Raw genomic sequence first — 15,876 nt, forward strand, 5'->3', positions numbered from 1 at the left:
AAACAGACCTTCTTACCCCTATGCCTTAGTCATCTCACCTATGAAATAATAATCTTCCCATACCCTCCAGTCACTCAGGCTGAAGGTTGGTGTCCTTACTCCTCCCAGCCAAATTCTTCTCCCTTTACCCTTAACGAATATTGGTAAATAACAATTGCCCGTAACATGATCTCCTTTTTGCTGGCTCCCTCATTACCAGGTATGTAGACAAGCAAAAAGGTGAAGGAGTCCCTGTGTCTGAAGAGTCAAAAGCAAAATAGCCGATGCCTGCGTGAGCCAAAGCTGCTGAACTCTGTTGCCTCCTGTCGTTGCTCGCTTAAGTTTTTTTCCTCTCAACCTCCCTCTCCTGCATACAACGAAGCTAGTGACTGGAAGGGTGCTTTATCCCTCCTGTACCTAGGTCAGGCAGAAGATTCACTGGATTCACTGCGTGCTGGGTGACCACAAGAGCCAGTGAATTCATCTGACAGGCAGAAAGCTTTGTGGGAGCTTCTGGAAAGATGGCAGGAAATTAGATATTTTGGTTAAGACAACTCTTTAAAGAAAAAAAAAAAAAAACAAAACACCCCAAAAAACCCCAAACAAAACCCAAACAGTTAACAAAAATTAGAAAGGCCTCACCGGTAAAACAGCCTTGAACAGAAACTGGAAACTGGAAAACTCAGGTTTGCTTTTCTTTGTATGGCTTAAGGAGGTGCAGCATCACCTCCTGTCCAACTGCCAAACAACTCCTAAAATTACACGTCTCCATCAGTGAAGAAATGGAGGCCGATGGACGAGGAGGGGTAGTCACTGGGGCTGCAGGTCCAGTGGGACATGGCCACTAAGCAGACCTGGTTTCTTACACCTTGCTCACCTCAGGCAGGCACCAAGATCTTCTCATGAGGACCCCTCACATGACATGGTACAGGCTGTGTTCAATGCCACCTAATTGCTGTTTCCACTGTCAGAAAACACTACGACAGAGGACATCTTACCCATTTCGGCGCCCATTAAGGCAAATATTTACAAAACCCCTATGAGCAGCACCGCGCTCCCTCAACACTAAGGAGCAAGGAGATCAGCAAGCGCTTTCGCACCCTTCCTCAGAGACTTCCTTCACGACAACACGCACTGAACGCTGGAGGGAGGAGGGAGAGGCGGGTAAAAGCGAAACAAGGGCAGAAAGCGCTCTCCGCGGGTGCGGGGAGGGAAGCTGTGCTTCGCCAGGGGAGCCTCCGGCCAGCGGCGAGGCGCGGACCCCGCTCCGGACGAAGCGGCGCCCTGAGGCCAGCGCCCGAGGGCCCTGACGGACACCGGCGGCGCCGCCGCAGGCTGCCCTACCCCCGCCTCGGGACGCCGGGCGGGGCGGGGCCGGCCGCGCTCCGCAGCGCCCCCTCCGCCATTTCTCGGGCGGCGCGGCCCTTGGCCTGACAGGGTGGACGGCACGGAGCGGAGCCGCAGGGATGGCGCCTGCTGTGAGGTACGGCTGGGAGGCGGCGGAGCGTGCCGTGTCCCACCCCCGTTTCTCCTAGTGGGTCGCTGCCCGTGGCGCGGGGGTGCTCGTCTGTGCTATGGCTGTTGGAGCCATTCCGTTAGAGCATCCGGTGCGAGGGCCGGGGCGGACCCCAGTCCCTCTCAGGGCCCGGGCCTGGCGGAGCTCCGCGGTGTGCTCCGCGCTCTCCCTCAACGAGGGGAGGTGCGTGTGAGCGCCGGGCTCGGTGTCCCGGGCTGCGGGGATTTCCCGGAAAGGCCGCTGGTTGCTGTTAGCGCTTCGGTGGGCGCGTAGCGGAGGCCGCTGCTGGCCCAAATCCGTGACCCCGCGGCACGGCTTGTGTAATACCGGCGGCATCGCACCTAAAAACAGCGAGTTATTGGGATCGTTCCTTCAGCGGTGTCACTGGCTGCAAAACCGACCCCAGTGATAGCCCGTGAGTTGCGTTGTAGGTAATCGTGTAGGACAGAAACCTGTAAGGAGAAATGGGCAGCGGTAGAGCCTGACGAAGCTTGTTGGCAACGGTGCTGTCTCGTTGTGTCCCCCCCGCCGTGCTGGAGCGGCACAGCGCAGCCGAGGAGTCTGTCTGTCCGTCCCTGTTTTAATGCTGCATGCCCCACACTGGCTGCTCCAGGGGCATGTCTGGCTCAGCAGGAGCACTGCTGGCAGTGTATGGAAAATGGGCTTCTGGTTAACGGACTTGGATTATTACGGTTAAATTTTTTCAATATCCTTAGAAGCAACTTATCCGAAGTCCCCCAGCGAAGCCAGGAATACAGCGTGGGCATAATACTACAACCCACAGCGCGATTCCCTAGTTCACATGGTCTCAGTAGTAAAGTTAGTCCATACGTTGTGTACCTGTGCGTAGATTTAGAACATTTCTCTGCTGACTTCTCTGCCTGAAACGTCTTCTGTGGTCTTTGTCTCTCTCTATTTCTCTCCCAATGTTCCAATAAGTAATTTATATAAATAAATACATCATCTGCTTATTTCAAATAATAGGGCGTGTTTTCTGCTTTACTGATGTGGAGCTTTTCTGAAATACAAGCCAGTGACTTTCAAAACTTCAAAACCTGCTTTGTCTGATTGGAAGCAAATACAGAACAAGCCAGCCTGAACTCCAGTTCAGGACTTAGCGAAGCTGAGTTTTGATAGTGCTTCAAGCAGCTCGGAGGGGAGTTACTGTGAACCCAGGCTGATAAGGTGAGTGAGGGCTGGACTCACTAGTATTTCCCTGGCTTCTTTCCAGGAATTGCTGGGGATCTGAAAAAGAAGAGTAACAAAAGCTAATCGGAGTTCTGACAGAAATGGTTTCCCCCTGGAATTTCACTGGCGTTGGTAGATCTGCGGATGACATCCACATGTGAACGACTGTGCAGACTCTGAGATAAACCTCAGGCTTTTCACTTGTTTTTTTTTTTGTTTTGTTTAAATATTCTATGGTGCTAAACACATAACTTGGCACTGAACATGCATCATTTAAGATATATGTGGTGTTCAGCATACAGAGCCATACAGGAGTCACTTCAGATTCCAAGAGTGGGATAGTTGTTATTCATGACAGCATGTACAGCAAGGATCAAAGGTACGCAAATACATCTATTGCATAATACCATATATGGAGTGTTTTGAACACGGTTTATGATTAATTGCAAGGATTAAGACGTAAAGGTAATATTTTGCTCAGTGAATTCGGGATCCTCAAAATTTTCCCCTTAAGAGAAAATTCTGAACAGCCTGAAAATTCAAATGCCAGGGCTGTAACTGTTCCCTAAAGTGACTGTGAAAGTAGCATTGTTTGGCACTATGTTTCTGTGTGACTTCTGAACAAAGCTGTTAACCTTGTTGAAGTAGGAAGATTATTTTTCATATATATATACTTGTATATACACACACTGTGTAACCTGTAAACTTGATTCGAATGAGAAAGTCAAATGATTTTTTTCTTGTCATATTCACTAGTGCCCAGACTAAATGGACTTGATAGGTATGTGACTTAATTGCTTTCTAGTTTGCTGATATCAGTGATAAACGTAAAGATGTTGTGACTAGTAAATTTTATCTTCTTATCCATAATTTTTAATTTTGAAAAGAGGAAGACTGGTATTTTATATCTCCTAAATATTCCTTGTGCTTGAATAGATTAATAAATGAACCAAACTGAAATGAAAAGAACATTCTCTTTGTCTATGAAATGATGATTATCATTTGCATGGATACAGGTTTTCAACATTTATCTAGTGGCTTCCTATAGTCATGCTAAAACTTTGAATAGAGGAAGATTGACATCTCCAGTCAGATTTTAACACACTGTGTTAAGTTTGACCATAGTATGCTTTGTCATGATTTTAAATTTTAAGCTGTGGTTTGGTTTTGGGTTGGGTTTTTTTCCCAGAGAAAATAATTTAAATTGTATTTAAAAAATAATTTTAAATGTAAAAAACATTTATTTTATTAAACCTGAGGAGAAGATTCTTTGGAAATAGTTATACCCTTGCCCAGCCATCTATAGATTCACAGTTGTTCCTTTATACTTTGCCTGTAATTAGAAACCAGATCCTGCCAATATTAATGCTGTGAGGATAATAAATAAACTAAAATAACAACATCAAGGAGAGGAAACATTTTAATGGATCTTCTGTATTAAAAAATTGTAACAGAAACTTCATAATTAATAATCTTATAATTGGGGTGGGTTTTTTTTTTCTAACCTCCCTCTTGATCTACCCTCTTTCTGGAAACAATTTTTACAACAGTGATAAGCTCTTGTTATATTTGAAATAAAGCCACGTAGTGTTTATTTACATTGTGTTTAATAAATTGGAGTGAGTGGCATAGAATTTTGAGATGCTATTTCATGCAATATTAGTACAACTAATCATACAGTGTTTTCTGTGTTCATTTAAGATTGTAAAAGACCTTTCCATGGAAAAAAAGGAAAGTACTGTTGTCATAAAGTTGCTTGTCTGATGTGAGGATCCTTGCTCCACCCCCCAATAGCAGTAGCTGTTTCAGTACCTCTGTCTCCCCCTAGACGTTGAAGAGGTTAAAGTAACTGTACATAAACCTGTTTTCCTTGCAAGTAACTTACTAAGGTGATTCGCTGATTGTGGTTGGTTTTCATCTATTTGCAGGTACAGAAGCAAAATGTTTCTTTTGCAATCAGTAGGTTATATTTCTTAATTGCTGTGGAAACACTGATGGATGTACCGATGCATTTTTATCAACTTGGTAAGTTGCCTGTACCTTTATATTGTAATAGGAGTAATAATGCTAATTTTTCCCTAACGCTCCTCCTGAGTTACTGAAGTAAGATACCATCATCTTGTAGAGCTCTCCCTGGAATAATTCACAGAATCAAGAATCTAGTGTATTACATTCTACACACTCCATTCTATACATAAACCTGGATTTTTCGCATAATAAAGAAGTGCTTTGACACAGCATACTGCATTCTGCCTATAGATGTCCAGTGAACTCTTAGTTGGATGTGTTGTTTTTCATCTCTTATTCTAGCTTTTTTCAGGATTCCTTAGTTTCTGAATTAGCAGGCACAACAGGCATAGCTTGTTAGCTGAGGCGTAGTTGTAGAGAAACTGATTTGCTAGGAACATTTAATTCTGTAAAAAAGATGGTAAAAAAAGTTCCACATTTGATTTACAAACCATCTTTATCTCTCCAGTCTTAATTTTCCCTGTTATCTGGTCTAAGATTTTTTTTTTCTTGTCTGTGTCTCTTATGTAAGAATGTAACCTACAAAATTTTGCAACTCTCCAACTATCTTTGCTAAGCATGTTTGTTGAAACAAAGTTCTGAGGTGGCTTGAACTCTAGATGAATGGAATTTGATTTTGAGAGCAGAGAGGCATTTAAAAATCACAAATATTGACATAAAATTGTTGTCGTCATAAAATTGCCTGTCTAATCTGAGGATCCTTGAATAGAAAAACATTCTGTTGGCAGGAAATATATTGGCAAGACAGCTGACACATGTGAGGTGGCTGGTGTGAGAATGACAACAGACTGTTTACATCTCCTAATCTGAAAGGCTTGCTCCACGGAAGTGTGTCATTACTAGAGTCTGTACACTGAAACTACCTGTTTCTATAATGGGAATAGTCTTAATGTGGTAAAGGTTGTGTGCCTGTTAGCACAAGGCAGAATTCCTCACACAAATGATCACAAATCTGAGGTTGTGTTTCAGGTAAAGAATAATAACTGTTAAAGTATTGCTTTGTTATTCACACCCACTGGATGTTTTTTCCAGATAGGTGATCTGTTACTATATGACAGGAAATCAGTTGTTCTACTTTTATCTGCACTTCTCTAAGGAGGTGTTTATTACTCAGTAATAATGTAGAAGGACAAGTACTGAAGGAAGACATGCAAAAAAGAGGATGTCTCTGGTTTGGATGGCAAAATGAAACTTGAGAGACGAGTTTTCTATCTTGAGTTGCACATGCAGCAAATTTATATTTTCACAACTGAGCTGCTTAATCTCTTTGCATCTAATTTCAGAAGGGATGCTGGGAGCATAGTTTGATGTTTGTGAGACAGATATCTGAAGAGCCAGATTTATAAGAGATGGTTGGCTAAGTATCCATCCCAAATGATTTCAACCAGCTTAGTGCCCAAGTGTGTTTGTGCGTGCTTCTGTGTGTGTCCACTGCTAATTAAAGGTCGTCTTTTAAGACACTTCTCTGCAGCCATAAAGATTTGGTGCAGATATCTCTTTAATTAATTGAGCAGGAATTTTTTCCTTTCCTCTTCCAGTCCTCTCTGCAAAAGGAGGCAAGGATTGTAAAATAACTGCATTAATCCATTAGCAAATTCTCCCAGTGTGTCTGGGACAGGACAGTTCCCACTGACCTGATACTACTCTGAATCCCCTCTACTTGACCAGGAATATGTACTCTGGTACTATGATTCACATAATTTGGGCCTTGGACCAGATGATCTCCAGAGGTCCCTTCCAACCTCAACCATTCTGTGATAGCTCTGTCTTACCCATTATTTGTAGATCTCCATAAAGATTGTTTTAATTTTTTATGAGGTATGTCCCAGATTTCTTCATCTTTTCGTCATCATTCTTACTGTGGCACATGTCAAGTAGTTCTGTTATTTATCACAGTGTGGCACCTGAGAACGTCAGTTGTGGACCAGAGTGCTGCTGTGTTAGTTGCTGTATAAATGTAAAGTCGAAGACATTTGTCATGCTACAGAAGTTACCATTCTAAGTGAGATTAGGAGAATAAAAGAAAACATTAAGTCAGTATTAATCAGCACAGTTCACCAGACATAGCAGGCCAGTGGTGTTTTGGGTATTGTCATATTTTTGGGTAGAAGGTTTAGGTGTTAAGACAGAAGAGAGTTCATGGAGAAGAGTTTTAGGGAAAACAATGGAGTAATTTTGCAGATTTTTCTGTGAAATTAGTCTATGGCATGAGAACAAACGTGTGTTTGAAATTAAACTAATAACTTCTTTGGCCAACTAAATGTGGGAGTTGGCATCTCATCAGTAGAAAGATAGGCCACAAAATGCCTTTAAAATGAGGACAGGAAGTTTATTTTTGTTGCAGTCAGGAAATGAAAGGGAAATTAAGGATTTTGAGGAAAAAAGAAAGGTCAGAACAATTATTTTAAGAGTGTCTCGAAGCACTGTGCTGAAAATACATGAATGATGCAAGACTGGGTTGGTCAAAGAAAAGAATTCTGAATACAGCGAGAACGTGGATGAACAGTCTCTTACAGACATTATAGAAGAAGATGTGGCACCTCTAGAATGTCAAGATCTGCAAGAAGGCTGGGTTCAAGAGTTTACCTGGGTAGTAGGCCTGACTAACAGTCTGAATGTGACCTTAACCACATTTTGTGACAGAAGTGTTGTGGCATCTGTTGGTGGTGTTCTTTCTGTTCTTTTGCAGGCAGATATTAAAATGCTGTAGAGTTAAACACCACAGGGAAATGTTACTTCTGTAGCATTTCAGGACACAAAATAGAGAGGGAGTTACAAAATAGAGCCTGAAATAGGGAGTTGCAGGTGTTAGCTGACTGAAGACAGTGGGTGATATACCAAAGTTGTTAAACTACAGGTTTGAGGACTCCCCACATTTAGCAATGAAGGGCATCTGTGAAGATGATTCGATAATGTTCTTCAAGCAGTAAGTTTTAAGATTTAGTTTTAAGACCAGTTTTAAGATTCTTGTCATGACTTAAAATGCTGTTTAATAGGCAGAGTGAGCTACCCGAAATGTAGTCAGAATCCTGCAAGACAATATTTGATAAGAACATCTTAAGAACGTTTATTCACACTGAGTGATGAACCTCATCTGGCAGGGATCAGCAAAAGCCCAAAGCGTAGTTATCAAAAAACTAGCTCCTGGGAGCCTCCAATTAATGACAGAGGTTGGAAGGGGTCATCTCGTACTCTGAGGAAGGAGGGAAGAGTGGGGGAAAGTCATAGGAAGAAGATGTGAAAGAAAGAAACAGTTCCACTGAGGGAATACTGTGTATTGTCTCTAATTGTTGGAAGTTAATATTGCCAATAGTAGGCTAGTAATGAGATATTGTAGACATACAAATGCATTAATACATAGTTTCGTTTTCCAGTGTTCATCAGCATTCTGTCCATGGCTTGTCGCAGCTTGCCTGGTAAGAGGCTTTTATTGTCTTTCAAATGTTTTTCCTAACACAGTTCAAAAAACTTGCATAATATTACCAAGCATAATTTTAAAGCTTCATGCTTTTTGAAGGAAGAACTTAACACGGGAGGGGACAGTCCTTTGCATTATTGTTTCTGTTGTGCTGAATTCTCTTCTATAGTTGCTTTGTTTTGGGGCAAGTATTGGGCTGCTCTAATTGGGTTTATGTATTAGAATTGTTGCAATCTCACGGTTTTTTGCCATTCATATGGCAAACAATATGCCAAACATACTGATTGTTTCTGGGGTTTTTTTCCCTTTCTAGAAAGATTTCTGGGAGAGCCACCTCAAAACCTACAAATGGAATCTTACAATTTTCAGCACATTTTGTCCTGGCAGGCAAAAAGTGATCCAACTATGCCAACATACTATCGTGTGCTGTACACTGACCGCAGGCAAGTCATATTTTATGACACAATTTTTACTTTTAATGTTTATCAACTCAAAATACTAGTCTAGAGGGGGTTTGTTTGTCTGGTTTTCCACTCAGAAATGCTTCCTCTCCCATACTTTCTTATACCAGAACACCCAGATAGATTATTTTGAACTTTTTTTAACTTGTCTTGATTTACAGGAGCTGGAAGACTGCTAAACAATGTTCAAATATTACACAACTCTCCTGTAATCTGACAGATGATTTTAAACAGGTGAACACTCAGTATTCTGCATTGGTTCAGAGCTGTGTAGGAAATGAAGAATTCAATTCTCCTGTACTTCATTTTGTGCCAGTTACTGACAGTAAGTTCTCTGCATTTGCTCATTTTAGTAGTTTTTATTCATAGCTCATGTGTAAATGATATTCTGCTAGCTTTACACTAAGATACTGCAAACTAACTGGGTCAGTAGTTTATTCTTTCATGTAAGAAAAGATGGATTTGTATATAATCTAGCACGTGTCAGTTACAAGACAGAATATATAGATAGCTTTCTAAAATTAGTGTCTACAGTAGCAGTACTGGTAAATGGACAAGGCTCTGGTTTTCAAATAAAATATATGTGTAAGTATAGAGGAAATAGGATCATATGAAGCATTGACAAGCAAAAATCTCTAAATGCATAAGATACATAATTTAACCCACAAAACTTTTTTTTTTTTGTCTTCAAGTAATCAATGTTAAGAGTTAAAGAAATACTGTGCCTGCACTAGGTATAGGGGAAGAGATTTACTTCTTTGTGCATCGACATGCTCTTTTCCCTTTCCTTGCTGAAAGAAGATGCTTATTAGCTGTGACATCTTCTAATGCCAGAGGTGGCTTCACCCTTAGTTGTGCTTAGTATTCAGTTTTGAAGTAACGGAGAGAGATTGAGGAACAATTGGAGGACTATGGAGGAGAAATAGGTCATATTACCCCTAAATTTGGCACAGAGTTAGCCACTGCTGTATCCACTTAGAATCTCGAAATGATGAAAAATTGGAGGGGATGGGGAGAATAGCTACAAGGATAACTGAAGGATTTGAGAACATTCCTCTAAAGTGGAGGTCTTCAGTCTTTCAGCAGTTAGTTTATTAAATGAGAAGGATCAGAAGGTCCATTGACCAGTAATTAATATGGTGGCAAGCTTCTTCAGTCTCAAAAACAAAGCATAACAGCGTGCCCTGAGTGGAAGCTGAAGCTAGATTAAATTTTAGCTAGGAACAAGAGGCATATTTTGAATTGACCACTGGAACAAACTGTCAGGTGCTTTGACTGGTTGTCCGTCACTGGAAACTTGTAAATTGAAATTGGATGCTTTGCTAGCAGTTCTTTAGTTCAAACCATAAGCAATCGAGTGAAGTCACGTTTTCCAGGGCACAGGACTTAGATGAACCCTGTAGCATTTTCTTCTTTTGCAATGCCTGAGTAGGAAAGAATCAGTATTCTGAGATATTTTCCTACTGGGTGTAGTTGATGGCTACCTTCAAATACTTATGGTGGAATCTCGCTCCCATTGACAGATGGATTTGAGCAAAGATAGAAAGGCGGCATAAACAAAGAGCCAGGAGAAAAAAACACTGCTGGCTGTAACCAGATTTAAGCTAATGTTTATTTGTAACTTAAAAGGTGAGAAAGGAATAAGTGTGTAACCATTTGACTAGAACATGCTTTCCTGTTTGGGAGCAGATGAAAGCTCGCATTTGTTTTAAGTATCAAACTTGTTTGGGTTTTGGTTTTTGGGGTTTCGTTTTGGTTTTTTTTGGTTTTGGTTTTTTTTGGGGGGGTTGTTTTTTTTGTTTGGTTTGGGTTTTTTTTTTTTTTACTTTCTACCCTGTTTCAGGAACAGAAGTAGTTAGCAAATGTGTGTTGCTTTTTTGAATTTTGCAGAGGTTGGCAAACCAGTCTCTACCTTGATCAAAATGTACATGCCTCTGGAAAAGACAAAGTGAAATGCAAACTCTAAATTTTGATGGTTTTTTCCCCCCCAATGTGCTACACAGAAATTGAGGTTTATGGACATAGTTTGTTCTCCTGCTGTTTTCCAAAATTCCTTCTCCTTTATTGTGTTGGAGGAAAGAAGATCTTAGACTTGATTCACTATGGAAGTTCCTCTGATATTGATGGATATGTAGTTTTGGAGAGAGGAGACAATCAGCATGCATAGCTCTTGGAACACATGCATGTTCTGAGAACCTGAGCTTCAGAAATTACTTTGAACTCAGTGGAAGCCTCACAGAAGTGTAACTGTGTTTCACTAGGTCCTCTGTCCCCCTCTCAGTAGAGTTTTAGTATTTGGAGCTCAGCTGTTAAGTTTAGCCCTATAGCCTTCCTTGCAACTAGCATGAATATGTGCAGGGCTAAACACCACTGAATTTGTACAAAGATTTCTTCCAGAGAGTGACTAGAAGGTGATGATGAGCAAGAAAGTAATCAGCTTTTCCTATACATTAACTTTAGCTTTCCTCTCAAACAGATAAAAAGCTCACATCTCTGTGGAGCTGAAGCAAAGCCTTTGTCACCTTTCTGCCTCTTCCCTCTGCTCCACTGCTTTCTGTTTTTAAAATCTAGTCATGTGGGAAAAGGCTCTTTGACTGTGGAACTTCAATGTTGCAAGGCCTTGTGGTTTTATAGCAGTGAAATGCTCTGGAATCTGATTAGTCAGCTGTATGTCTGTCACCAAAATATAAGTGGTACTGAATACATAGTGTATATTTTTTTCCCCTTTTTTTTCTTTTTTTTTTTTTTCCCCAATAGCATTCCTGGGACCACCAGAAGTTAATATCAGTTCCTGTCTAAACTGCATAAATGTCACCATAAAGCTGCCAACCTCTTACTTGAGAGAAAATGAAAAGCTACTGTCTTTAATTGATATATATCAAGAGCTTGATTATGATATAACACTGAAAACACTTGATGGAGAGCATAAGGTAAAGATTTTTTTGTTTTATTTGTACTTTAGGGGAGAAATATAGAAAGCATAAAATGGCTCTGCTGGTTAGCAGATTCACAGAAGCAAATATGTGAATATATGAATGGAAGATACTTAGAAGGAAACAAAGAGAATGGCCATCATAACCTGTTTCCTTTTACTGCAGAGTAGCAGGCCTAGAAGAGGAGTACTGGTTGTCCTGTATCCTTACTTGAAATAAAGCACAGAGCACTGGCTCAAGTGGTTATTCCATGGGAAGACAAAGGAAAGACATTTTAGCAGAAACTACTAGCAGGTGTAGGCACACTAGCAGGTGTACTGGAAGTTGTGAACAGCAGGACAGACAGGTACCTGTTGGGAATTTAATCTAACTCGTCCTGCCAGGAGACACAGAAGGACCACAACTTTCCTGCCATGGATGTTTTTTCCCTCTGATTTCTGAATCAGAATACCACTTGCAGTTTCAAATCTGTACAATCTATCTGAGGCTACTTCAAGGGGACATACAGTGACCAACAGTTGGAGACAACAGGCAATTTATCTTTAATAATACGATGTTCACAAACAGATGTAAGGTAGGCATTTTGACATCAGCTACAACTAGAGATGAAGCAGCTGCCTAGGTAAACCACTGAGTTACTGTGTCAATCTTTGCAGTTTCACCAGTGGCTGGGGATCTCTTTTCAGGCACATAGCTAACTTTGAAACATTGTCTTTCATGGCAGAGGCCACGTGAGAAAACCACTGAAGATGTTTTTAATACTGTCATTGAAGAATTGTATCCAAATAGAAATTACTGTGTGTCTGTTATGGTCACTGCATCTCTAAACAAACATTCCATCCCGTCAGCCTGGAAATGTGTAACTGCAGACTCTGTAGCTCAACAAGGTAACTGTGCTGTGGTGCAGGAATGGACTGTGTGGCTTAACTAGGTGCATGTGTTTTCTTTTTACATAGGAAGAATTACAAGTCAATTAATCCTAAAAGTAGTAAGAGAGAAAGTACCTTTTGAGTGATAAACATTGTGGGGATTTTTAAGTGAAACATAAAACGCCATCCACTTTGGGGCTATAGATCTATTCTTAATCCTGCAAGCCATACAAATCTCCACTACCTGCATAAATAGTTATCAATGATGCTGTAATTTCTTTTTTAATTCCTGAATCTGAGATTTGGTCTTGTTTTGACTTTGGACCAGACGACCTCTGATCACAGAGGTTCTGTGATTCTAAATAGCTGTTCTGAATGTGAAATATGAAATGTGGTTACTGGAAACTTCATTTATGTATGTTAATTTGTTTTGTTTTTTTCACTTGCAGATTATCATACAGTTGTAATCACATGTGCTGTATGTTTTTCACTGATGTTAGCTGGTGCCCTGAAATGTATGCATGCAGGAGGCTATATTCTTCAAAATAAATTACTTCCACGTACTTTGGTATGTATTAATTCCATATTTAACCTTCCTGGTTGGGAGGAGGAAGTTTTACCCTCTGAAATTTCTAATCCTGTGCATTAGGTGCAAGTTATATAAGTACATATAATGTTTTAATTTGCGGCTTACATATGTCAAAGATAGAACAGACAAGATGCAGCAGCCTATAGATTATGGAAAAAATATTCAGGCTTTTCCAAAACCATTTCTTGCTACTTCTGTGACAAGCTACTAACAGAGATAGAGATCATCCTACCCTACTCAGTATTTGTCAGGCCACACCTGAAGTATATCTGTTTCTGGTCACCACAGTGCAGGGTAGATGTGGACAGAAACCTGAGTCTGCTTTGTAACATCAACAGTAGCTTCTCAGTCAAAGGAAAAGTCCGACTAGAAAAATCTACTGAAAGCAGATATACTTTGCAGGTCCCCAAACTTCCAGTTTCACAGGTGTCTTGTACTGTAGATTGGGATGCAGTTATGTGCAGATATGTCCCTGCCAGAAAAGAATCCTAGTTGTTACTTCCAGAGGTGTTACTGGCAAGTTCAGGATCACTTCTCTGGGTCACCTGTCTTCTTTCTCCCATCTCAGTAATGTTTTATTACTGTATTCTGATGTACACAGGCAATAGTGAAAAGGATGCCTGATAGCAGAACGCTTAGTAAGAAAAAAAAAGGACATTCATATGCAAGTTACCTCTGCTGGAATCTAGAGCTTGACATAGCACCTTAGAAACTAACTCCTGGACCAGGCTGTTGGGATCTCCCCAAATAGTGGAGTTGGATGAAAATAAAAAACAAAGGAAAAGAAGAGAAACAATGTAGCTCTGGAAGAAAACTTTCTTGGGCTGGGGGTAAGGGGCAGGATGTGCATGTGCACCAGGCAAACAGTAACAGCATCACCTTCCAAATGCTGAGGTATTCTCAGCAGTCACATGTAGTGAGTGGTTGGCAAAAACATCCCTGACTAAGGAAGAGTACTTAAGAATGAAAGAAAGGTAATATATCACTCAAATTGTTCCACTATTTTGAATAACCTTTCTGTAACTTTTTCTGTGATCAGGTGCTATGTTTTAATGCTTGAGGAAGCCAGTCCTGAGTCAGTTATTTTTTGTTTTATTTTAATAGAAGAGACTGAACTGCCACTAAATTTCCCACAAAAATAACAAGATTCCTGGGACTTGTTGGCTTGCCTATTTTATTTTATTTTATTTGTCTCTGACTTCTTTTAATTCTATGCAGATTTTCAGCATAAATATTTTCTCTTTTTCTACAAACTTAGCTGGAGCAGATTGGTATCAACTCCTTGTGTTTCTGTCCTTGGCTATGTCCTTACCTTCACATCCCTAAGATTGCTGAACATGACTTTGCCAAGTCATGCAGAGGTTCAGAGTAAAGCTGAGCCCTGAAGTCTGCAGAAAAAGCCAAAAATGTGGCACGGAAGGAATAATTTGTTTGACGAGCTTGTGACTGGGGGTATTTTTTCAAACTTTGCATGTGTGCTAATTTGGCTGATCTTTTATTTATTTGCTTTGTTCTTTTAGGTATTCATCAGGAGGTTAGCCTATCCACCTTGGACATTTGAATCTGAAAAAATAGCCTCTATAGAGATCATTTACAAAGAGGTTAAAAAAAAGGCAAATGAATCCAGTGGTGATGTCAGCGATGAAGATGAGAGCGATGACAGTGATGTCATAAGTAATCATGACTATACAAGGCGTGATATCTTAAATAGAGTACCTCATTCCTCTGGCATGCCAGATGCATCCGTGCAGTACTCGACAAATAGCGTGTGTGATGACAGCAGCAGCCAGGCAAGTGAAAATCCAGGCACTGACCCAGAAGATGTTGAAGAGCAAGAGTTGGGCATTGAAGAAGACAAAGTCACAAGTCGAGAGTTGCTTAATCCTTTCTCTGAGGCAAATTGTAACTATTCTTCGAGGCCAAGGGACAGTGCTTGCTTTACCATTAACTTAAAAACTGTGCTGTTGGGAACCTCTGAAGAGAATGTGGATAGTTCTGCAGCTCTTCTTTCTTCCCAAGAAGATGCAGCTGATTGGCAATGTACTCATGCTGTTGAAGCAAAACTCCTGGATGACACAGAAAGTGTGCAGAAACCCCACTGTCATAATGACTCTCACGAGTGGCAAAACTCCTCTCCTTCCTCTGATGAAAGTGACTTATCAGATTCAGATATGTACCCAAAAAATGAATACATAAGAAGATGAACAAGTAAGAACCACTATTGTTTTATGACATACAAATCAATGTTGTCCAACACCATTGATTTATGGACTTGACATACAGATCTTCTTTTTCTTTTTTTTAACATTCTGTGAGTATATGCCTGAACACTGAAAACACACAACATTCATTTTTAACAGCAATTTTTCTGATCTCACCAGGTTGCTGCAGATATGGTTCAGGTTGGATGAGCCACAGAGAAACAAAAATGAGTGTTCAGATGCAGCAGAAAGAGTAGTTACTTCATTTTGCAGTTTGATAGTGAACTACACCTTTTAGCTCTTCCAAAGCAAGCATTTCCTGTAACTCAAGTGAGAAGTTAGTTTGTAGTACAGGGGTTGTGAGTGGCTGATCCCTCAACCAGACCACTTGTTTTCATTTTCCTTTTTTTATTTGTTCACCCTGCTGCTGGATTACTCTGGAACCTGTTTTGCTGGATGGATTGCTGTATTCAAGTCAGAGAACAGAGTTCTACAGTTGTGCAGAGAAAACTGATCAAGTGAAATAATGGGGGCAGAGATAAGAATATTCAGTCTTACAGGAGAGTTCTCCTTACTGTGAATCAAGGCATTTAATATACCTTTTTATAATTTTTTAATATAATTATGTGCAATTATTGAATACTACACTTTTAAAATACTTTTTATGACATTTAAAAGTTGCTAGAGTGTACCG

General features: G+C 40.5%; 1 protein-coding gene across 3 annotated transcripts; it reads left to right on the top strand.

The window, feature by feature from the left end:
* Window positions 1–1,204: 1,204 nt before the first annotated feature.
* IFNAR2 (interferon alpha and beta receptor subunit 2) lies at window positions 1,205–15,804 on the top strand. Of its 3 annotated transcripts, XM_030476248.1 has the most exons (10): window positions 1,205–1,462; window positions 2,727–3,062; window positions 4,612–4,708; window positions 8,086–8,127; window positions 8,443–8,572; window positions 8,752–8,915; window positions 11,348–11,520; window positions 12,248–12,410; window positions 12,842–12,960; window positions 14,502–15,804. In XM_030476248.1, exons 3-10 carry the CDS (start codon window positions 4,678–4,680, stop codon window positions 15,183–15,185), a joined length of 1,506 nt encoding a protein of 501 aa, XP_030332108.1. In that variant the 5' UTR covers window positions 1,205–1,462; window positions 2,727–3,062; window positions 4,612–4,677; the 3' UTR covers window positions 15,186–15,804. The 3 variants fall into 3 exon arrangements, with proteins under 3 accessions (XP_030332108.1, XP_030332107.1, XP_030332109.1); XM_030476247.1 differs by lacking the exon at window positions 1,205–1,462 and having other exon boundaries at window positions 2,440–3,062; XM_030476249.1 differs by lacking the exons at window positions 1,205–1,462; window positions 2,727–3,062 and adding an exon at window positions 2,440–2,680.
* Window positions 15,805–15,876: the final 72 nt, after the last annotated feature.

This window comes from Strigops habroptila, chromosome 2 (assembly GCF_004027225.2).
Source record: "Strigops habroptila isolate Jane chromosome 2, bStrHab1.2.pri, whole genome shotgun sequence".
Classification (NCBI taxonomy): domain Eukaryota; kingdom Metazoa; phylum Chordata; class Aves; order Psittaciformes; family Psittacidae; genus Strigops; species Strigops habroptila.

What these genes read in the sequence shown, in the direction of transcription:
- IFNAR2 (XM_030476248.1), top strand. Translation starts at nt 4,678, where the DNA reads ATGGATGTACCGATGCATTTTTATCAACTTG. An exon ending in GTGCTGTACACTGACCGCAG is followed by an intron (nt 8,573 to 8,751) that starts GCAAGTCATATT and finishes CTTGATTTACAG; the next exon opens with GAGCTGGAAGACTGCTAAAC. An exon ending in AATTACTTCCACGTACTTTG is followed by an intron (nt 12,961 to 14,501) that starts GTATGTATTAAT and finishes TTGTTCTTTTAG; the next exon opens with GTATTCATCAGGAGGTTAGC.